Source organism: Electrona antarctica, assembly GCF_951216825.1.
Source record: "Electrona antarctica genome assembly, chromosome: 10".
Classification (NCBI taxonomy): Eukaryota; Metazoa; Chordata; class Actinopteri; order Myctophiformes; family Myctophidae; genus Electrona; species Electrona antarctica.
In genome coordinates, this window is record NC_136791.1 from 43,700,190 (window position 1) to 43,724,617 (window position 24,428).

Here is a 24,428-nt window from a genome sequence, read left to right on the forward strand (position 1 = left end):
CCAGCGTCCATATATGGAGCGGTCCTGTTCTGACATCATTCTGACATCTGCATAGACTCCATATTTGGGCATGCCTGACAAAGAATCCATATATGGGCATACACGGGACACTGACAGACGATTTCCAACGATGCAAGTTGGAAATGAATGCCCCACCCAGACATAATATCTGGGTGGAGCATGCATTTCCAACTTGCATCGTTCCAAGTAGGCCAGTGCCAAACGGGCACCGCTGTAGAGGCTCCAACGGGCACCGCTCCAGTGCATTTTAATGAGCAACACTGACCATGCTAACAATGCTGAAACAATACGGCAATCAACTTCAGCCCTCACGCTACTGTATATCAGTAAGACATATCTGGCTCAAAAAGTGTAACAATTTATCATCACCCTCTCTAAAAGCCAATGCCTTGGCTTTACGACATGATTGTAGCATATGAGGGTATGTGGCGACAGCAGAAATCAATCCTACAGCTACGGTTCATTTCATGTCAAAACTGTTACATCAAATTGCAGCTGTCAATCAGTGCTTGGACTTGGATTCCAGCATTGTGCTCAATGGAGGAAAACGTTCCATTCCTGGAGTCTCATAATTGCACCTCTTTTGAATGTATGCACTTTTTGTAGATACCCATGGGAATACAAGGGGCAGAGCGAGGGGCTCTGTAGGAGTCAATGGATGTTTGTGGTTTGGGGGTCTGACAGTGCATGCACACAGCAGCTCCGGTCTCGCCGGGAGATCGCCTACAAGTCTGGCACCAGCATCTCCTTTCACTCCAGCTGTGGTTGAGTCGTGCTCTTTAATTCTGGCTTTCTCGACTGTCTGTAATGGCAGCATGTAAACCGCAGCATAGCTACTGTCTCCAGCAGAAGAGTTCAGAGCTGCCAGGAGCTAATGATATACAAGTGTACCAGAAATGGCCTTACAAAGGATCTATTGGTGCCCATTTCACACACACACACACACACACACACACACACACACACACACACACACACACACACACACACACACACACACACACACACACACACACACACACACACACACACACACACACACACACACACACACACACACACACACACACACAGTGTGTCAAGTCTTTACAAATATTACCTAGTTCACTATGCATTCATTGTAAATGCCAGGCCCCAAGGCAAGATCTGTCTGTGCTACAACTGCAAACCACTACACTGAAATATGCAAGTCCATATTTGGAGGTCAGTATGATGTCATATTGAGAACATCAGAGATTCTCTGGCAGAGGTATTCTCCCCCCTGAGCCTCGTACCTGACGCGTAATTATGGATCCCACTGCAGCTCCAGGAAAACCCCGCCTGTATGTTTTAATATCAGTAAGGAATCTCCTGTATTGGCCAATAATGCTATTCCGGCTTTTTGAGTGGTGTAAACCACTCCTACGACTGGCTTTGTTAGTTTACGTGTCTGTCTGTCTGTGCTCAAAAAATGAGAATGGTTGCTATGGTCACCCAGTTCACCCGGGTGTGATTTCATTACGTCAGACATTACGTCAGACCACAGCTGATCAGGCTATATAAGACCTTACACCACTCAGTTCACACAGGTGTGATTTTTTGTATTATTTGCACTGGAATAAGGTGTGTAAAATTTGATTTGGTGTGTGTGTGCGCGTGTGTGTGTCTACTCCGAGTCTCTCTCCCGTGACTGAACTTCTCACCCCATCTCTAAGGGAGATGCCAGCCACCCGTCGAAGAAAACCTTATTCTTTCGGTTATGACCCACACTTCATGACCAAGGGGCGACGGTGGCTCAGGCAACCGAAAGGTTACGATCCGGTTCGAACCCGGGCTCCCCCAGAGTTAGTGTCGAAGTGTCCTTGAGCAAGACACTGAACCCCTAATTGCTCTGGTTTCCGCTGCCATCGTTGTATGAATGTGTATGTAAAGCGCCTTGGATAAAGGCGCTATATAAATGCACCATTTACCATTTACCAAGGCTGAGAGTAGGAACGAAGATTGTGTGTGTAATATTAACATGACGCTCGTACTTAGGCCTATGTGGATATATATGGTTTTGTAGCATTATTAGACCTTGATGGCCAAATGCCCACTCTTCCTTAGAGCCCACGGTCAAAAAAAAAAAAATCACGCCTGTGTGAAGTGAGGGGCACTCTTGTCGTCGTAAATCATCCAATAAAAAAATCACACCCGTGTGAACTGAGTGGTGCAAGGTCTTATATAGCCTGATCAGCTGTGGTCTGACGTAATGTCAGTGACCATAGTAACCATGCTCATTTTCAAAAAATGAATATACTTCTTCATGAATCAATTTGTCAACTGATGTTATTATCTTTTAACCATGATACAATGTTTAAAATAACTCTTTATCTTTATAAGCCCCAAGCTGAATTAAAACAGTAGTTAGAAAAGCCGATTTGCTCGTCCACAGTATATACAGTATGACGTATATTCTCCATTCATTGTCAATAGCATTTAATGTTTGTGTTGCCACAAAAAAAAGTTGATTTGTTCAGACAGGAGGAGGTGCTGATCGTTCAGTAGGGGGTGCACGCGCGCCGCAAAATGCGCGTGCACGCACCTCGTGCACGCGCATTTTCGCTCGGAAAAGTGGCTTTTACTGTCCCTCTCCACACGCATGAGCAAACTGATTCAGGCAATTAACTAGGATAAGGCACCGATACTGTGATATACAGCATATTAAGCCTAGTAACAGAAATCTGTTTTGATTAAAATTATTATTATTTTCCCCACCTGTGCTGTGCCCGGGGGGGAGGGGGTGCTCCAGCCCCCCCAGCACCCTACTTCCCTCAGCCATGGGGCAAGGTTTTCCTGTGGTTCTGAGCAGCAGGGGGCAAGGTTTTCCTGTGGTTCTGAGCAGCAGGGGGCGGGGTTTTCCTGTGGTTCTGAGCAGCAGGGGGCGGGTTTTCCTGTGGTTCTGAGCAGCAGGGGGCGGGGTTTTCCTGTGGTTCTGAGCAGCAGTGGGCGGGGTTTTCCTGTGGTTCTGAGCAGCAGGGGGCGGGTTTTCCTGTGGTTCTGAGCAGCAGGGGGCGGGGTTTCCCTGGGGTTCTGAGCAGCTGGGGGCGGGGTTTGCCTGGGGTTCTGAGCAGCTGGGGGCGGGGTTTGCCTGGGGTTCTGAGCAGCTGGGGGCGGGGTTTGCCTGGGGTTCTGAGCGAGCAGCTGGGGGCGGGGTTTGCCTGGGGTTCTGAGCAGCTGGGGGCGGGGTTTGCCTGGGGTTCTGAGCAGCTGGGGGCGGGGTTTGCCTGGGGTTCTGAGCAGCTGGGGGTGGGGTTTGCCTGGGGTTCTGAGCAGCTGGGGGCGGGGTTTGCCTGGGGTTCTGAGCAGCTGGGGGCGGGGTTTGCCTGGGGTTCTGAGCAGCTGGGGGCGGGGTTTGCCTGGGGTTCTGAGCAGCTGGGGGTGGGGTTTGCCTGGGGTTCTGAGCAGCTGGGGGCGGGGTTTGCCTGGGGTTCTGAGCAGCTGGGGGCGGGGTTTGCCTGGGGTTCTGAGCAGCTGGGGGCGGGGTTTGCCTGGGGTTCTGAGCAGCTGGGGGCGGGGTTTGCCTGGAGCTATGGTGGAATCCATAATAACGCATACCTGACACCTCACTGATGTATGAGTGAGGGTTTCAATTAGAGTTGAACTCAGTCTAGACTTTTATTAAGTTATTATGTTTCGGACAGCTATGAGGTCACAGGGACCTTGTCCTTTGACCACTGAACACCTGCTGTACTTCTAATCAGTTCATCCCTAAAGGCGCAAGGCGTTGCTGAGATATGGCGTTCACAACAGGATTGGGATGGATTGGACAGTCTCCAGTCCAGCCACGGCTTAACATATTTTATTTAACCACTAAAGTCCTACTCTAAAATGTTCAACAACAGCCGACTGCGTTGCAAAGCGTTGTGAGCTTGTAGATCTGTTACTTTTCGAACATGTTTGTCTATAATGACATGCCCAAAATAGGTATGCCAAGTTTAGACAAGTTACAAATTGGGACACTGCATTGGGGCTGCATAATTCCTCAAAAAGGGTAAAAAAAAAAAGAAAGTCAAATGACGGGCTCTAGTTTGAATCACAACAGAAACGCTGCAGACCTTTCTTTGTGGGTTCCTTCTGTTTGAAGGCAGCATGCAGAGGAGATTCCAGCAGTGGGGGAGCACTGTAAATGAGACAGAGTTACTGGAAACCGAACAGGCACAGCATTTTCCATAGTTATGGATTATTATTAGTCCCCTCTCATTCTCTGCGCAGCACTATAACGGTCGACTCGTGAAAAACCAGAGGACGTGGATGTTTATAATAAGCTAAATTAATATGGAAATGTCAGTGCTGGGTCGGGGGTTCTGGGAATGAGGCCAGGTGTAATGTAAGCTATATCCACATGCCCTCACACTGGAGGCCAGTCAGGTGCCCATAGAGCCCGAACCATGCCAGAGGTTTGGGTCTGATGGCGTTTCCATTTTGGAGAGTCCTAGAACACCCATTACTGATGTTTTGCTATACCGATATTTTGAAACATAAAATGTGCCTTGCTGAGACAGACAAAAAGAGCCCTCATTGTGTGCGTTTGGTTAGGTCTTGCTTGCGCAACAAGTTGGCATCTGACAATTACACCAAAATGTTGCTACTGCTCCGTAATTACAGGTTTACAAAACCAGAGACGTGCAGGGGCAGTGCATGCTGAGCTACATGGCGATGAAATGATCACATTCTATTCCGTTTCTGTTATTTACACACGTATATTTGTGAACATTCACCACAGTATGCACAACACAGAAACCAGGTGACGTACAAATAGACACTTCTAGTCAATTATTACCTTGGGACCACTGTGAGGTCTTCACCTCCTGTCCAGTTCGGCCTCAGGAGGTCACGCAGGCCGTCTACGGAGTCTGGCATTTGGACCTCCAGCAGGACCACACAAGGAGCGAACATGGAGCTCACTAAGCACACCGTCTGTGACCCAGGGCAGAGGAGGCACATTTAAGCAAGCATATAATTGATTAACCATTTAAGCCATATTCTATACTTTGAGGGGCGCTAGCCCCTCCTATGCCCAGCTTTCCGGGTTTGTGTAAACGCAAACATTGAAGACAAAAGTGAAGACGGATGCAAATTGTGATTGGCCGGAATGCTTGGGTGAGAGATGTGCCATTGGTTGAGCATCCCATAACGATTGCGCCACGGGTACTCCATAGCGATGATTTGATTGGCTGAGCAAAGTATATACATTGTAAGATAAAAGTGAGGGCAGAAGAGTGAAGACTGAAAAGTGAGAATGAGATGATGTATGATGATGTATGATGATAGAGCGCCCCTCACTTCACATGGGTGTGATTTATTTGTATTGTATTGTTTCTTTGTATTGTATCGGTGATGCAAAACAAACGGTGACAAAACAAACATAAAATTATCTTTATTGTTAAAGGGACATTTCACCCTTTTTGCAAAAATATATATTATGTTAATGACGTTTAGAAGATTTAGAACACTTTCCTGGGGGTCTTTGTGTGTGTAATATGTGGTTAGATTGTAGCAGTGAGCCCAGTGTCTCTGATGTCATGGACACTGGGCTCACTTACTTCCTGGACTACATGTTGTCTCAGTAAGACAGCCCTCCCCCTATCGACGGAGGAGCAGTGCACCAAAGCATTATGGGAATTGTAGTCCAGGAAGTAAGTGAGCCCAGTGTCCATGACATCAGAGACACTGGGCTCACTGCTACAATCTAAAATATCTAAAACCACATAAAGACCCCCAGGAAAGTGTTCTAAATCGTCTAAACGTCATTAACATATATGTTTATGCAAAAAGGGTGAAATGTCCCTTTAATGGCATTTAATGTTTGTGTTAGGGACAAGATGACATACATTTTCCCTTCATTGTCAATGGCGTTTTTAAAACAAACATTGAACTAAAAACAAACATTAAACCTGTATACTCAAAAACTGAGAAATAAATGAATTATTAAAAGTTTAAAAAAAAAGAAAAATGGCATTATAGTGTTTGTTTTTTAAAGAATAAGAAACCAATTAAGCTTAGGTTGAAAATTAATGTATAGGCAAAAATAAAGAGGAGGGCAAGAGAAGGTATGAAGCTTTTACTTTGCTCCGTAAGTAGCACATAATTGCATCGTTGCTGGAGCAGAAACATTCACTTTACTTCAGCATGCACTGCAGGGCAGGCCACAGTCAAGCCTCGTAAAAGCTTTTACATTTCTCATAATCTTGGCCTTGTGAAACCGTAAACTGCTAATTGCAGTGTTATAAAAATACCAAAAGTTTGATGCATGTGCATCACTGCATCCTATGATATTCAAAGATCAGTATAGGAAACAAAAGCAAACATCCACATGTAATAAGTCTACAAAATGTTCTAGCAGGAGAATCTTCCTACTTGTATCCTCAAGTAGGAAGATTCCTCTGTCTGTCCTCATCCCTTTTTCCCCGCAGCAGTTTGACCAGTCTGGCTGAAATTGCACACAGGCATTGACTGTGCGACTGTGGCTCAGGAGGTAGAGCAGGTCGTCCAATGATCCATGGGTTGGCGGTTCGAATCCCAGCTCCTCCTGTCTACATGTCGAAGTGTCCTTGGGCAAGACACTGAACCCAAAATTGCTCCCGATGTGCTGGTTGGTACCTTGCATGGCTTCCGCCGCAATCGGTGTATGAATGTGTGTGTGAATGGGTGAATGTAATGCACAATCTATGTAAAGCACCTTGGATAAAGGCGCTATATAAATGCCCCATTTACCATTTATTGACCATTGGCATATTGTTGCTGTCAGGTGGCAACTGCATGTCCAAAACTTTCCAGGAAAACAAGAAAATGGCAGATCTACAAGCTCTAAACTCATTTTGAGGGTGGTTCTACAGGATCTGTAGTTGCAGTCACGGTCCCATAGCCTGGACAGACAGTGGGTGGAAATATGAGTATGGACCGGTGTTGACAGCAAATTTTAGAATAAAATTCACATTTTAATCATCTGAAATGTTTTACTTTGTATATTTTTAGTCAACTAAATATCATGAGAGTTTAGTCGACTAAAGCTACAGTTGATTTAGTCTCGACATAAATCAACTTGGCGGGCCTCGATGGCATCGTAATGCCTGATTTATACATTTGTGCCGAAAATAGCCGATCTCCAAGCTCACACCACGTTGCTCTGCAAAGTGTCGTGCGCTTGTAGATCTGCTATTTTCGAAGCATGACACCTGCACACAACCAAACGTAAAATGACTTGTTAGTTCTACTGGATCTCTTCTCCACCACTAGTCCCTCCAACATTTTAGTCTAGTTTTTATTTGTTGACAAAATGTCAGTACATTTCGTCCTAGTTTTAGTCTATGAAATTAACGAAAGACTAGTGTTAATAGAAGATTGAGGTGCAGGTACAGTTGTCTAATGTCAATATATATTCCACGACTTTATGCATTTGTTGTCAACATACATTGATATTAGAGATACTTACGCTGTTCTGTCTTCCTGGAGAGATGGACCATGACCCTGCCATGGAGATGCTGACCTTGGGGAACTCTGTGAACAAACAACACACATATTGTACTGTATGCACTAGGGCATTCACTTCTAGTCATTTTTACTAGTTGACTAGTTGTTTAACTACCCATTATGTAATTTGGAAATAAATATTTGTACATTTAAAAACTGTGTACATTGGTGACTTTAACTATAATCTACCTGATCTTGAGGCCTACAAAATCAGGAAAAAAACGTATTATTTATTTTCTTATCAACTAGTCAACTAGTACCAACAAGGTCGACTAGTGGATTTACTAGTCGACTAGTAAACTAGTTGACTAGTTGCTTAATGCCCCAGTATGCACCCTAGCTGTATCAGGCATTCTATCGGGGTGCATACTTAGTTTAGACTAGTCATTGGTTAGACATGGGTTAAGGTTAGGTTTAGGTGTGCTGCCCCGTGGGAGTTTAGGTTTAGGGTGAGGGTTTGTGGTTGTGGTTGTAGTTGTAGGACTAATGGCTGGTCTAACCAATGACTAGTCTAAACCAAAAACTGTCTAAACTAAGTACTATCTCCTTGTTCATGGCTATGTTATGGTTATGCATGGTTCCATTGGTGCACGCTCAGTTAAAGGGCACTATCTAACCTTTTATTTTTTTTAATGAATACACATTTATGTTGAAGGACAACTTTAGTTTTTTTCAACCAAGGTTCACGTTTTAGGTTGTTAGAGAAATTAAAAGATGAGTGTACTTTCTTTCGTTTTAGGGATTTTAGCTGTTTTTGACAGGGGGGCGGGGGCATTCGAACATGGGGCTAAATAAGTCTTTTTTTAACAACATTTTATGGCGATTTATTTTTGTATTATTTATTATAGTCCTACTAGACCCCAAGAAATTACATCTGGCCACAAAAGATCACAGGATCTACTAAATGTGAATGAGGCCTACTGGGGGGAAGCCACATTGTGTGTCATAGGCTCAATATGTCAGTTTGACACATTCAGTAGATCCCATGATATTTTGTGACCAAATGTAATTTATTGGGGTCTAGTAAGACTATAGTAAATAATAAAAAAAGAAATCGCTATAAATATTTTGTAAAAAAAATACATGTATATTTAGCCCCATGTTCGAATGCCCCCGCCCCCGTCAAAAACAGCTAAAACTAGAACTGCACTGTCGAGTACCTACTTGCTTGTTGCACACAAGTAGGCCATAAATGGCCAACTAGTGCGCAAGCAGAGCGCGCAAGTGCTGTCGACTGCTACAAACTGTCAAATCTCAACTTCTCTTTGAAAGAACGATTGAAATATTGAATTATTAGGTTTAGCTATTTGCTACGTACCTAAGAATGTAATTGGTTTTCGATGGTGACGTAATGACGATATGTTTTAGTGTCGGGAGGATTAGAGGTAATGTTCCTATGTATATGTATATGTAATTTGTAAGTTGATTAGCGGTATACTGTGTTACTCTTGATGCGTATGCACCGTCCCAGCAAATGACGTCAGGGTATAACTGGTATAGGTAGCTCTCAATGATCACTAGCTCTCAATGATGACGTAATAAATATATGGATTAAAGGACCCAATGCCAGAATGTAATTGGTTTTTGATGGTGACGTAATGACGATATGTTTTAGTGTCGGGAAAATTGGAGGTAATGTTCCTATGTATATGTATATGTAATTTGTAAGTTAATTAGCGGTATACTGTGGTTACTCTTGATGCGTATGCACCGTCCCAGCAAATGACGTCAGGGTATATCTGATATAGCTAGCTCAGTAGTCAGTACATAATTTGCTGGGACGGTGCATACGCATCGTCGGGCGAAACTAGTACTTGCGCGCTCTGCTTGCGCAAGTAATTCCTAAAACGAAAGAAAGCAGCAAATTATTTTTTTTTTTACACAAAATACACTCATCTTTTAATTTCTCTAACAACAACAACCTAAAACATGAACCTTGGATGTCTCGCTGCCCTTCTATTGAGACATTTAGGTCATGTCAAATGCTGCGTTCACACAGGCAAATACAAGACACAAAGATGCAAAGCTACACAGCGTATTTGTATTTTTGAGGGGCGCTAATGTTCGTTTTAAAAACGCCATTGACAATGAAGGGAACATTTACAGAAACATTTACATCATATTGTCCCTCATTATGTCATATTGTCTCTTTATTGTTAATGGCATTTAATGTTTGTGTTTGCACCGTTTGTTTTACATCACCATTACATCACCTAATCAACATGAGTTAGACTTTAATATATTAGTGCCCCTCACTTCACACAGGTGTGATTTTTAAGTTGAAACCAGCTCTCAACGTTTTTGTAGCTTTGTTAGCAGCTACAGTACAAACGTTGGATGCATCTTTGCATCTTCATGTTGCTGGCTTCCATTGACAATGAATAGTAGACTGTATCTTTGCCCATGTGAATGCAGCAAAGGATCATGTCTCACCTAGTAGACACAAATTTTGACCTGAAGGTCACGATTCAATTCATCCCCCGAGCACACATATTAGCTCAATGGCAAAAAAAACTAAATATCAGCACTTACTTTCAAGAGGTAGAAGAGGAAAGTTACATACGTGCAGCTTTAAGGGTTTTACTGCATAGCACAGAGTATGCAATATCCTCTTGGCCCAACGGTGGACCCTGGCTCACAGGTTGGGAATCACTGGCATAGCGTACCTTTAAAATATATGACAGCGAGGAGGTCTGAGGTTGCCAGGTCAACCAGGTACAAGCCATCAGAGCTTCCAATCCACAAGCAGCCGTTTCTCCTGCAAGGGACCCATAGGAAAGCAAAACTAACTTAAATTAAAATGGCAGATCTATTTTCGAGCGAGATGTCGTACGACAACGTATAAAATAGAAATCACACCCGTGTGAACTGAGTGGTGTAAGGTCTTATATAGCCTGATCAGCTCTGATCTGACGTAATGTCTGACGTAATGAAATCACACCCGGGTGAACTGGGTGACCGTAGCAACCATGCTCATTTTTTCTGCACAGACAGACTAACAAAGCCAGTCGTAGGAGTGGTTTACACCACTCAAAAAGAAAGAAAAATCTGGTTTGTGGTTAAAGGAGGACTTGGCTTCAAAAGGCATCTGAGCAGGGAAGACAATGTAACCACATACTGAAGGAAAACATGCGCATGTGATGGAATGGCAAGCAGTGCACACCATGGGACTGAGGTTCGATCCAAGTCTGGATTTTCCCTTCACTTAATGCAGTGTAAATCATGTAGGCTTTACACACAAGATGATGGAAACTGTTGCCATCTCACGCTGCCTACAAAGATGGTGGGGTGAGGTGAGGTGAGGAGCAGTGAGGAGAAGAAAGATTTTTTTCTTTTTAAAACCTCTTTGACACCATATCAACCAAAGTACCGTATCCCCATAAGAAGAACTATATTGTTATCTAATCTGACCATTTCACCTGCTAAAATCCCTGACACAAATATGCACATTTGGCCATGGTGGTTAGCTATACGTATCCACTGTAGTGCAGGCTGAAGCCTCTGACTGGAACGAGAGTAGAGTGTAGATGGCGCTTTGAGATAATTTGTCCTAACATAATAAATTAAGGTCACAGACTGGGGTCTGAAACAAGTTCCTCCTTAAGCTGGCAGCGTCAAATGTTTTGACAGCGTGAAGTAGTTAATGCCACTAAGGTTTCCTCTGAACATTATGGAAACACGCATAGCCATTAAGCTGTACTAATAAAGAAGACGTGCCTTTAAAACTGCTGCCAGACTTAGTTGACAGCATGACATTAAGTGTAGCTATAGAACATATAGCAATATATGTATTATGACATACTAAACTATCATTTGGATGTCCGAATATATATTAGATTATTTTCCCGGAACAATTTGGGCTTGCGACTGTGGCTGTGTCAAATAAGTGCGCAAAACAAGTTTTAGTTGGTGAAGTCACATTAGATGACAAACTTTATTGCACCACAAGCACAATATTATGTTTAGATCAGTGGTTCGCAACCTTTTTAGGCCTCCAAAATAATCATATTTGAACTGGGGACCAACCCAACCCACCCTGACAAGCACACGGAATGTAGGAGTTGAGGCATTACATTTAGTTCGACTTCACAGATTAATATTGTGAAAATGGCAGCCCCCCCCCGGAGATCATGACCCACAGGTTGAGAGAACCACTGGTTTAGATTAGAATGAGCTGCATACTGTAGGTCAGGGTTCCCCAATTCATTTTCCTCAAGGGCCATATTTTTACTAGGGAACCAGGCTGGGGGCTGAGTCCGCACGTGCAAAAAATTGGGTTTTTTATTTTTTCATGAATTAATAAAAAATTGTTCTCAACCAGTGGTCCGGGGACCACCAGTGGTCCTTGAGGGGGTGCCTAGTTTGACATGCATAGGCTACTGACCCCCATTTAATGCCATTTATTTATTTATTTTTTAAATTCTTCCAGGGGCCACAAGGGGGCGCTCCGCGGGCCGCAAATGGCCCGTGGGCCGCCTATTGGGGAACCCTGCTGTAGGTATTATTCAAAAAGACTGTCAAACCTGTTTTTCTCCATATCTCTAGTGCCAGTCAGCGAGCTGCAAAACGACATTCTGAGGACAGGTTTTGAAGTCTCCACTATATCAGAATGTGTTTGCTGTTCTTGCATGACTCCTAGAGGGACACATTTATATACAGTAGTTACACCAATGTAAAGGGCAGTGTTCATTTTGACAGTAAATTTGGATTAACTCATTTACTCATTTTCTTCTTGGACATGCATTTTGGCACAGTGGCAGGTTAATGCGACCGTAGGTCCCAGATTACTATGAAAACCTGAAAAACCCTTCACTCAGTCAGTCACGCCTCGTGACATCACGCCTTGTGACACGTCACACCACCATATATGGCCGTCAGTCATCATGCCTCGTGACATGCTCCATATATAGCCGTCTCCATATATGAAGATCACAACACTGACCTCATCAAACCCTGGATAGCCAAACATGGAGAAGACTGTATCACCTAGATCTGCATATATGGAGCCAGCCAGCAACTCTACATCTGACCTCAAACCCTTAGATCTCCATATATGGAGCTGACCTATTCTGACATTCCATATGTTGATCCAGCCCCACCCGCCCTTCCTCTTTGATGTCTCCCTTTTGACTGATACCTGTCCATTCAAACTCTAGACTTACTCGCCCCAAAGTTATTAGAGTAAAACTAGCGTTATCAGCAAGCCCGACCTGTTCTGACATTCCATATGATGATCTGACCTCATCAAATGCTGTACACTCAAGACACGCTCCATATATGGCCAGACCTCATCAAACCCTGTACACTCAGGACACTGCCCCCGCTGCCACCCTTAGATCTCCATATACATGTAAGGACCTGACCTGTTCTGACATTCCATGTTGCTCTGACATCAAACCCTGTACACTCAAGACACGCTCCATATGGCCAGTACAGAATTCATTCCATATGTTGACCCCCGCGCGTGCATGCGGAGGGGGTGGATGCGCCCTCGCCCCTCGCCCTCAGGGCGCTGAATCCTTTACCGGAACGGCGTTCCGGACCGTTCCGGTCCACTTTCACCCCTGCTTGTTACTTTGACACACCTGTAACACCACCTGGCCTGTTGGCAGCAGCAGTGTCGAGCTGCCTTTCAAGTCTCTTTTGCATCTTCTGAAGGTCCATCCTGGTAACCAAGTGACACTTGTGGTCATCAGGGAGAGAAAAGCACCACACCTAAAGCAGAACATGGATTGACTTGTGTTAATTAAGGGGGGGTCATCATTGGGTTTTGGCGATAGTTATCATCCGTATGAGAGGCAGTTCATGGTAGGGCTGAACATTTCATCGAAAACTATTAAAAATCGTGGTTTCATGATTATGTCATTGGGAAGCTTGCCAATAAATTCAAGCATCTTATTTGGTCAGCTGATGCACCTTATGCTCATCGCCTTGGCATTAATCAAGCAGAACATTGTACAATCCATTTCCATAACAACCACTGTCACCCCCTCTGGCGTCCCCATTTACGTTTCAATTTTTTCCCCCAAACATTTTCAAAAACACCCAAAGCACAAATCAGGCACACGTGGTTAATAATCTTGATTCTTAAATAAATAACAAATAATCAAGATTATCATAATATGCTAGCCACGAGGGATCAGCCGTACTTTGTGCATGTGACTGACCTGTCCCTCAGAAGAGCCAGTGATGAGCTGCCTGCTGTCCTCCAGGAAACACACGCTGAGCAATGGAGATGCTGTGCAACACAATACACACACGCTGAGCAAATGGAGATGCTGTGCAACACAATACACACACACACACGCTGAGCAAATGGAGATGCTGTGCAAAAATGGTTCTCAACAACCCCAAAGTAATCATACTTGAACTGGGGACCGCCTCCCCCATCCCGATGAGCACTTGGAAATGTTCTATAGATAAATAGTGTGAAAATAGCTGATCTATAAGCTTACATTAATGCAAGGCGTTGTCAGCTATCAGCTATTTTCAAAATGTTTGCCTTTTTCTCGGGTAAAAGGGTCCTTAACATTGGAAATGTGCAGATACTGTATGTTGGTTTGTTTACTATCGAATGAGAAAACAACATTGAACATTAAGCTGATCATCTGGAGACCCCCTGGGAGATGCTGTGCAACACAATAGACACACACACACACACTGAGCAATATAACAAACTAGACACACACACACACTGAGCAATAGACACAACTAAACACTATATATAATAACCTTAAAGGAGAATTCCATGCTAGAAGGCTTTCTTACCTTTATTTGTAGTTGTTACGTCCCCACCAAAGAGCTCCAGTTGTTATTTTGTGCAAAAGTGCATTATTGGCCAATTCCCCTAATATAAGCCCTAGCTCAATGTGGGTTGGGTTTTGTGCTAATTCGCTTATTTCCATCGAAATAAGTTGTAAAGTGTGCCGATTGGGATACTATTTACACTATGAAGAGAGGACATATACAAAAAAAAGATTTTTGAGCGATGGAAATAAGCGAATTAGCACAACACCCCAATGCCCCATTCAATTCAATGCAATATGGGCTTATAGTAGGGGAAATAGCCAATAATGCGCTTTTGCACAAAATAACACCTGGAGCCCTTTGGTGGGGACGTAACAACTACAAATGAAAGGTAAGAAAGCCTTCTAGCATGGAATTCTCCTTTAACATCAGAGTCATCAGACTAGTTAGTTAGTTATCAATTTCTGTATTTTTGCAACATTCAATAAATGAATAAGTGTACAATGTATTAATATCTCATAGTGAGATTGAACAGTGACATAAATGCATTAAATTCATACACTTTACACTACATTGACATTCACGTTTCCAGTTCATATCATACCTGAGAGGACAAAGGACTGGTAGTAGACACATTCTGTTGTTAAATCCCATACCTGCAATAAAGGAATACAGCTAAGTATCCGTTCTACGCATCTTGCAACACAATATGTCACAAGTAACGCATTTCCTTGTGCAGTGTAGCTACATATATTAAGTCAGTGGTTCTCTAACCTTTGTATGTCAAGGACCCCCAAATTGACACTTATTAACCCATTTGAAAAGATATGCCAGGGATAAGAGAAGATTATTAGGGGCTCCATTTAATGGCATTTCTATCTCTGGGACCCCAATTTATATTGTAAAAGCAATGTTAATTGTTACAGACAAATAAGGGTCCATTTGGTTCCTATCCATCTAAATTTAGCTGGGGGCCCCCTGGAGCTCCTTCGATGACTCCTTGTATAAGTAAAAGTTCTGTTTGACAGGATTATCTGAATTGTAAACAATAGTACCTTGAATGTTCGGTCCTCTGACGTGGTAACTAGAATGTCAATGTTCCAGGGACAGAACTCTGCACATGTCAGTGGACCCAGATGACCAGTCAATGTACACATCACATCCTCTTTCTGGAGATGAGAAAAAAAATATGACAAATTCATTTTCATTCCGTGGGGCAGACTTAGTATAGTGCAGTGAGTTCTTGAATATTTGAATTTCAAGGACCTGTACAGGACCTGTTACAGGCCTGTAAGGGTTCATTTTGAACCTGACCCTGGCCCCAATTTGAGAACTAGCTCAGTGGGTAGGCCATATTGTATTCAGAAGGTCACCGGTTCGCCTCCCGGCCAGCCCAGTACTAGTACGTGTCGAAGTGTCCATGAGCAAGACAATTAACCCCTAACGCCCTGCACTGTCTCATGCTGTAGTAGACTATAATCGATCGAAGAGGACGTGTGCTTTTGGTTGTGCATGTTTGATAATTATTTGAGTTGTTAACTTTGTTTGCTGTTGTAATTACAATTTTGATGAAGGCTGGATAGCCGAAACGTTTGTCCCCGTTCAAAAATGCAATAAATATTTTGAACTGAAGTAAATGGTGCATTTATATAGCGCCTTTATCCAAGGCGCTTTACATAGATTGTGCATCAATTCACCCATTCACACACACATTCATACACCAATGGCGGCAGAAACCATGCAAGGCACTAGCCAGCACATCGGGAGCAATTAGGGGTTCAGTGTCTTGCTCAAGGACACTTCGACACTAACTCTGGGGGAGCCGGGGTTCGAACAGGCAACCTTGCGGTTACCATCCAGCCACTCTACCCCTGAGCCACCGCCGCCCCTGGTGTGTGCGACCCACTACCGTTATTGTCTCCACCAGGCCGAAGGCATGGGGAGAGAGTATGTTTTGCACTCTGTCCGTCCGTCCGTGTGTCCGTCCGTCTGTGAACAGCTAATCTCTGGCACCGTTGACTTGATCGCAGCCATACTCTGCACACACACTCCCTGAATGCCAGAGCTGAACCTCTGCCCCAAAGTTTTCACATTGGCCTGTTATAGCGCCACCAGGAGGCCGCTTTGTGCAAAACAAATGTTTTGACAGTACACCTACAGATTTTGTCCAAACAATTGGTACACAGTCTCTCTAGACGAGCCATTCAACGAAACATGTCTTACAGATTTTCAGACTCCATCCTGATTGGCTAAGATTGGCTTCCAAAGTTCGCAGGAGTGCTCCGTTTCAAACAAAATGCTGCAAATCATGAACACATCGTGTGATTTCCGTGAAATTTTGCACGCACAATACCACTAGGCCGAGGAAGAAATGCCACTTGAATATTTTCAATTCAGCCTCATGGTGGCGCTATAACTGGCCGATTTGTGTTTTTACCTATAACTGTACCGATCTGTGTAAAACCTTGTATGCACACTCCCTAGAGGCCAAGGAAAAACCTTTGCCTGGAATTTTGCACATGTGCTCTTTATAGCGCCACCAGGAGGCCGACATATGAAAAACACATTTTCTAATATTACTCTTTCAGATTTCATCCAAATTTCACGCAAATCGGTACACATGCTCTCCATAGTCATGTCGTGATCATGTGATTTGTTTGATTTCTCATAATTATCCATCCTTATTGGCTACGTTTGGCTTCTAAAGTTTTCAGGAGTAGCCCGTTTTGTACCCGTTTTGTACAAATCGCCACAACTCCTCAACGCAGCATCCGATTGCGGTGAAACTGTGCATGCATATTCCCACTAGACTGAGGAAGAAATGCCACAGTTTTCAAATCAGCCTCATGGTGGCGCTACAACAGGCCAAGTTGCGACACACACACACACACACACACACACACACACACACACACACACACACACACACACACACACACACACACACACACACACACACTCCTATCCACCTGGTGGAGACCTGTGCCCAGAAGGGCACTTTTTCTAGTTTTGATATGTTTTGAACGGGTAGCGCACCTACAGTCAGAGCGCGGTGGTCACATGAAGAGTAATTACAATTTTGAAATGACTAAATAATTTGTGCAGGACATCATGTTCGCATTTGTCTGCCTATAATGCTGTCTAACCCACTGCGCTTCTTTGATAATTACAATAGAGCTTAACTATTTCTCAATAGACATAGCCCGCCCCCCCCCCCCCCCCCCCCCCCATGGAGCAGTTTGTATGATCTTCTGTGTTACATGTCATACCTTGGAGCTCAGTATGTATACAGTGTTTCGAGAGCAGGCAGCTATGCGCTGATCAGACAAACTGAAAGCAAGGTAGTCCACTTCACCCAGTGAAGTCCCAATGATGGTTCCAGCTGCAATCCGGCCTGTAAACAACAGTAACATTTGCACTGCAGTCCATTATGCCAACTGGCAATACTGTAAGACAATACCTAACAAATAAAAGGCTAAAGTGAATTTAAATACAAGATGCCATAATGAACATGACACAGGTAACCCTTACAAGACAGCTGATAGCAACTCTTAAGTTTAACTTTGGGTGCCCTCTGGTGGTGACCTGGGACCATGGCAGGTGTAAAAACCAGACTAGCGCTGCAGTTTACACAAATCTCAGAGGCATTTCAAAGGGGTTGTTCAACAGTTAAGTGGCAAATTGTTGCCATAGTGATTACAATGCTGTTTAAACCATTGTTGAACTAGAAATATAATGACAAAAACCTGATATTAGTGAATCAATTTAGGAATTTTAGCCTGTTAATGCATGTTGACTGACCATGGCAAACAGAGACATGTTTTCAATCAATGTCTTTTCTTACCCTCTGCTGCTCTCTTCTGACAGCGCTCAATATCCCACACTATGATGTAATCAGCCGAGGCAGAGCACAGAAGAACTGGGTCTTTACCTGTTCCAAAAACCATGGCACTTATGTCCCCATGGTGACCTGTAAGTAGTAAGGGCTGCAGCAGACAATACAGACAAATAAATGTAAAACAACTGCCTGTATTAGCCACCTAAGCCACATATACGTCATTGTATGATGAATTTTTTTTTAACATTGTTTGCAATGTTAAAACATTTCTGGCCATATTAACATTTCTGTTTTCGTCAATAACCAATAATTATCGATGTCTGTATAAGTTCAAATGTTGTCCTGTTCCTCTGAAAAGGGCATAGCCTATAAAACACTGAATTTGAAAAAGCAATGCCAATTACAAAGATTTCCAATTTGTTGACCCTTTGGAAAGCTTAGTCAGAAAACACTGATTGAAACGGCAGAAGGGGTCATCAATATGTCTGCATATGGGCCGTGGCAAAGACTTGGTATCATTCGGGACAAATATTAGATGTTCTGTTTTACACACCATGTTCTTATTGTGATCATAATTACCCAATTGCTGAATGTCAAGTCTCCAGGTTTTTCTTTAGAATATGTACTGTGATTTACTACGACACTATGGCATATGAGTCCACAAATGGTTCTCAAATGTTATATTTTCAAGGACCCCATGACTCAGTGTGTATACAAATGGAACCATATGGACCCACAATGGTCCATTTGGTTCACACAATGGCATGTGCCATTTGGCACATTAACATGAATCCAACATATTAATAGAAAATAAATTGTGTAAACAAACATTAATTTACACAACACTGTTATTGCTGTGAAAGAAGTCTATGAATAATGAAGTTATTTATTACATCTGTGAAAAAGTTTAATCTGCAACACAATTTTATGCAATATGGGGTCTCTGCTTCATCTCGCGACTCTCATGACACCTTGGCCTGGAAAACGTTGAAGACCCCCGCAATGATTACCTTAGCCCCTTTCGGAACCCTCGGTTACCTTTTCTGAAGTTTGGACGCAGCACCCTAGGGTCCCTGACAGCTTATTCTGCCCTCCATAGGATGCAGATGTACATACTCTCTGTTCACGGAGATCGGTAGCCCCTCTCGGGACCCTACGTTAAAGTTTTCTTACATTTGGATGACTTTACACGTAGGGTCCCTCTCCAGTTCGTAAGCCCACAATAGGACGCAGCTGTACATAACCTCCGTTGCGGCCGTGCTGCGTTTTTTTTTATTGGGGTTAGATGTTTCAAAAGAAGCATATAGGTACCGCCTCCAGCGCCAGGTTGGCTAGCTGCGCGTCCCTACGTTCCTGCCTGATCGCTCTGTCACCACTGTAGCCAGTGTCGATGCTGGAGGCGGTACAATGGGATGTCAATAAGGAAGTCAAGGGAGGAAGGAAGAGAGAATTTCAGAGCTGCCAAAATGGAAAATTCTCTGACGTTTCCGTTGTCTCCTATAGCTCCTATATGCTTCTTTTGAAACATCTAACCCCCATCAAAAAAGCGCAGCACGGCCGCAACGGAGGTTATGTACAGCTGCGTCCTATTGTGGGCTTACGAACTGGAGAGGGACCCTACGTGTAAAGTCATTCAAATGTCAGAAAACTTCAACGTAGGGTCCCGAGAGGGGCTAGGAGAGCGGCGGCGCCGCTTGAGTGTTGGTGAGATGTTTCAAAGATGCATAACACAGCTATAGGAGACAACGAAAACGTGAACGAAACCGCATTAACCGCCGATGCCGTTAAGTATTTTTAATCTTTTTATTTTATTTTGGCTTCTCTGAAATTCTCTCTTCCTCACTTCCTTGACTTCCCATTGTACCGCCTCCCGCACCGAGACTGGCTAGCTGCACGTCCTAGTTACTGCCTCTGATTGGCCGACCGCGTACATGCAGGATGTTTATAATGCTGTTGTGTCATGGGAGGCGGGACATGGGAAGTAAGGAAGAGAGAATTTCAGAGAATACTTAACGGCATCGGCGGTTAATGCAGTTTCGCCCACGTTTCCGTTGTCTCCTATAGCTGTGTTATGCATCTTTGAAACATCTCACCAACACTCAAGCGGCGCCGCCGCTCTCCGTGAACAGAGAGTATGTACATCTGCATCCTATGGAGGGTGGAATAAGCTGTCAGGGACCCTAGGGTGCTGCGTCCAAACTTCAGAAAAGGTACCCGAGGGTTCCGAAAGGGGCTATGATTACCCTATAGTATACTACCAGGATATACAGCCATTTAACACTTATCTTTAGCTAAGATAAATATCATGCACACCCCTTTTAATTGCCATAAGGATTGTCTCACTCACCTTCTTGCTGGTGTTTGGGTTACTGTAAATGAGCAGTTCTTTGCAATTCAACGGTATGCAACAATGCGAGGCACAGCATGCGAGCTGCCGGTGAGACATCAGTCTGTCACAGGTCAACGACAGCATCTCAGTCATCATCATCATGGGTCCTCTCCACCACAGACGTTCTAGGTTCAGACGGTTTCAAAAGAAAACGATGCCATTATCGATATCAAATGTAATACCAGCTGGGGAGGGGTCGGGGGAATCCAATCGCAAATGACTGGCTCGTTATGGTGCTAAACAAAGAAGTCTAACAGTCAAGAAGACAAAGTTTGTTTGGAATTGGAAGGACGTCCTGGCTGTAATACAACACGTTGGTTGCCATGGCAACGCAGAACAACATGAATTGTGCTTGCTCTTCTCGATCAAACCACAAGATGACAACCTAAGCCAAAACGAGTCCCACCGGTACGTGACTTTTTCTGTGCCAATCGCCTAGTTTAGCTGAACCTCCTCCTCTCTCCTCGGTTTCCTTTCACTCTATCGTATTCGTATCATAAGCTAAATAAAAAGACACAATAGGTGCATTAAGTGCTTGAGTAGCCATTAGCCAACCCACTAGCAATGCAACCAGGCTCTTTGTATGAAATCTTAATGTTTCCCACCCCCACTACTCGAGTAGGCTATGACTATAAAGAGCAGAAAGAAGTTGACACACAGCCAGTGCAGTGTACCAGAGAGTCAACTGCATGGAACAGGATCGACCTGCTAGAGTTTCGTTTCAAGTCTCTTGCACTCTTTCTGAGAAGGTACTCTTTCTTGCCCTTCCTCTTGGATGATGTAAAGCCTGGTGACGCGAGGTTATCTTGGATGTAGTCTGTAGTGTAGGATAGCGTTACCCCAGTTGAGAAAGCAGGTAGGGATACGCTCTGGTCCATGAGGGACCAGAGCTACATCCCTACCTGCTTTCTCTGCACCATTTAAGGCCGTTTCCAAATGTTAAAATGTAAAAGACCAATATTATTATGAAGAAAACAAGATGGTAAGACCGCTAAACCAAATAGAATAAAGTTTACCTTCAGAAAAAGCGTTGTTTATGGCTTCTGAATGTACGTCTTTTAACATGTAATGTCTATGGAGTGACGTCACGTCAACGCCACTAGGTCTGGAAAGGGGGCGGGGAATGGCTGTGAGACAGGCCTAATCTGATCAGATGACAGCTGGTGAATATTCTCTGTCAGTGGCTAGACACGCCCGCACACACACACACACACACCACATAGGATATCTCATCAAAGGTGATTATAAATATTGCCATAGTCCACTCCACACATAAGAAAAAGAAAATACACATTTACGCTACATTTTAGGACTATATGTGGTATTGTATTGCTATAATATAATGAGTGCTTCAATTCGTTGTTCTGTATGACAGAAAAACAGTAGGCTACCTACCTAGTTGTGGAATAATACTGTCACAGACAGTAGATAGTCTTAATGTCTTATAATCACATAAATAATTTGCATAAATTGTGAGGTTGACGTTCACCCTTGGCCTTATATGTTACGGACAATCTGAATGTTATAGAAGATGCCACTTCACGCTGGCCTGGTATTTATTTATTGTATGAGTTTGTGACTATGACAGCTCTCTTTGAATGAGGATGCAGGTCTCTCTATGTAACTAATACTATGAGAACAATATATGTAACTGTGAGCTAATCTAATTAGCAATACTCTACAAATGTAAGTATAGGGCTACTGTATGGGGTGTCCATATCTTTTTCAAAGGGTGCCAATTAAGTGCCATATTTTAAAATATGAAAATACCTTAGGACAGTAGACTGCATCTCGTGTCATACTGTACAATGTTAGTACCTGAAAGTAACATAAAGTCACAAACATATGCTTCACATTACAATGATCTTAGTTAAGTACAGTATTTGAGTAAATGTACTTAGTTACTTAAGTTCACACCAGTCCATGATTAGGGGGCCTGGCCGCACTACAGCAGTCACGCACCATCTGCTGCAGGGAGACATGCTCCGTGCATTCACATCAACGGGGCTGCTCCAGGGGATACCAAACGACTCGCCCCTTTACCAACTCGCCCGCGAAAAGTGTTAATTTAGTATCTCCTTCCCTCTCCCTGCTGAAATCTGAAATTAATTTGTATACAGATTGTATAGTAGTTGATCTCTGTACTCTGTAAAAGCAAGAAAGATTAACATGAGACAGAGACGGTGACTGCTTTCTTTCAGTGCTTGCGTAAACAATCCACTTAGTTTTATTAAACACATTTCTTCCATGTAGGCAGCCCATGTTTTTTAATAGGGAATGCAAGGCTGACGTCACGGTAGGCTGTCACGCCTACCGGCGCCATTGTGATTGTGATGGCCTACAAGCCCTACATATTAGATGTGCATCAAGTGTATAAAGTTGGTGTTTGAGTGTTTAGTGCAGTGCTAGAGCTCTTTCAGTTCGCCAAAATGGGATTTATTAAGCCTACTGTTGTGTGAAATACAACAAGTAGGCTTCTCACCATCATTTTATCAGAATAAAGGGGATAAAATAGATAATGGACTAACAACGTTTCACCGGTGCATTAATCTCACTGCCGCCTTCTTCTTTCGTGTAACGTCAGAGGTCCAACTCGGTGTCGTGGAGCCACGCCCGCATCTCTGGTCCCAGGTCAAAGAGGCTGGCTTCCGAGGGTGGTCTGTATAAGGGGCAGGTGTTGATGATATGGTCGGCGGTCTGCTCAGGGTCACCGCACTCGCATGCCGCACTGTCCGCTAATCCCCACTTCTGCATCGATGCATTGAAGCGCCCAACCCCAGTTCTTAAGCGGTTCAGTGTGGTCCATTGCTGGCGAGGTAGGTCATCTCCTCCTATGGCGCCATCTCCTGGTTCCCAGATGTACCGATGCATGCGGGAGGGCCCGGCTGACTCCCACTCCTGCTTCCACGCTGCTGCCAGCCATGCATCTCTGGAGATGTCCTCAGAGGTGGAGTTGAGCATCTCCTGTGCTGCCCTGTTGTAGGGGTGACGAGACCTGAGTCTGCTTGGAGGCGCTGGAGTTGTGGTGGTGCCATGCAGGATGTGCCAGTCCTGCTTTTGGGCTTTCCTGGCCAGGACGAGGGTGGCAGCCTCCCGTCGGAGGCCGGCCGGAGCTATTCCAGCAAGGACTGGCAAGTGAGACACAGGGGTGGGCTTCAGGCATCCCGTAATGATCCGGAGGGCGTTGTTTATTGCCACATCAACCTTTCTTGCATGGGGGCTTCTGCTCCAGACTGGGGCGCAGTATTCCGCTGCCGAGAAGACCAGGGCTTGGGTGGATATACGCAGCGTCTTAGCGGAGGCTCCCCAGGTTGTTCCAGCGAGGCGGATCAGCGCAACCCTGGAAGTCACCTTGGCCTTGCCGCCTGAGTGTGACTCTCTCTCTCTCTCTCTCTCTCTCTCTCTCTCTCTCTCTCTCTCTCTCTCTCTCTCTCTCAAGCTATATTATGGATCTACTTTTCTCTCCTGATCTCTCTGTCTCTCTCTCTCTCTCTCATATATCTCACACACGTTATACATTCATCATCATGCTATTATATCATGTCCATAGATATACAGAGTGAACTCAACAATTATAAATTAATATGATAATACCGTTTATATATTCACCAACATGAATTATGTTACTGCTATAGGTAGAGTAGTGGGGCGAGATGGAAAAGGGGCGACCGTACCCGTTACCGCTCCAGGTAGCCCTGGGTGTTCACATCAGTGAGGGCATGAGCAGGGTGCTGCCTGTTGTTAAGGTGGTGGGACAATGGCTCAGTGCATACTGTGATTCTTGGCGCATTTTATGAGTGTGTTCCCGACATCACATTCAACAGAGTCTAGTTCTTTTATGGTGGACTTTTGCTTGTACCTAAAGGTCGACATCACCCATTTAGAAACTATCTTGGTCGTCACTATGCTCATTATAATATGGCACCTTTTTTGTCTCAGAGG

General features: G+C 44.1%; 1 protein-coding gene across 4 annotated transcripts in view; it reads right to left on the reverse strand.

The window, feature by feature from the left end:
- wdr27 (WD repeat domain 27) overlaps positions 1-21,643 on the reverse strand; it is a 101,923-nt gene extending 80,280 nt beyond the window's left edge. For 2 of the 4 annotated variants that reach the window (XM_079512445.1, XM_079512442.1), the window contains exons 1-13: positions 21,503-21,643; positions 20,445-20,611; positions 18,104-18,245; positions 17,529-17,653; positions 15,315-15,428; positions 14,864-14,915; positions 13,680-13,750; positions 13,098-13,227; positions 12,036-12,147; positions 10,179-10,270; positions 7,475-7,539; positions 4,823-4,959; positions 4,098-4,162 (exon numbers count right to left, since the gene is read on the reverse strand). In XM_079512445.1, coding sequence (XP_079368571.1) covers positions 4,098-4,162; positions 4,823-4,959; positions 7,475-7,539; positions 10,179-10,270; positions 12,036-12,147; positions 13,098-13,227; positions 13,680-13,750; positions 14,864-14,915; positions 15,315-15,428; positions 17,529-17,653; positions 18,104-18,245; positions 20,445-20,611; positions 21,503-21,551 — 1,321 coding nt within the window. In that variant the 5' untranslated portion in view covers positions 21,552-21,643. Of the gene's footprint in view, positions 1-4,097; positions 4,163-4,822; positions 4,960-7,474; positions 7,540-10,178; positions 10,271-12,035; positions 12,148-13,097; positions 13,228-13,679; positions 13,751-14,863; positions 14,916-15,314; positions 15,429-17,528; positions 17,654-18,103; positions 18,246-20,444; positions 21,124-21,160; positions 21,356-21,502 lie in introns of those variants that run through there. The other 2 variants (XM_079512444.1, XM_079512443.1) reach the window with 2 other exon arrangements.
- Positions 21,644-24,428: the final 2,785 nt, after the last annotated feature.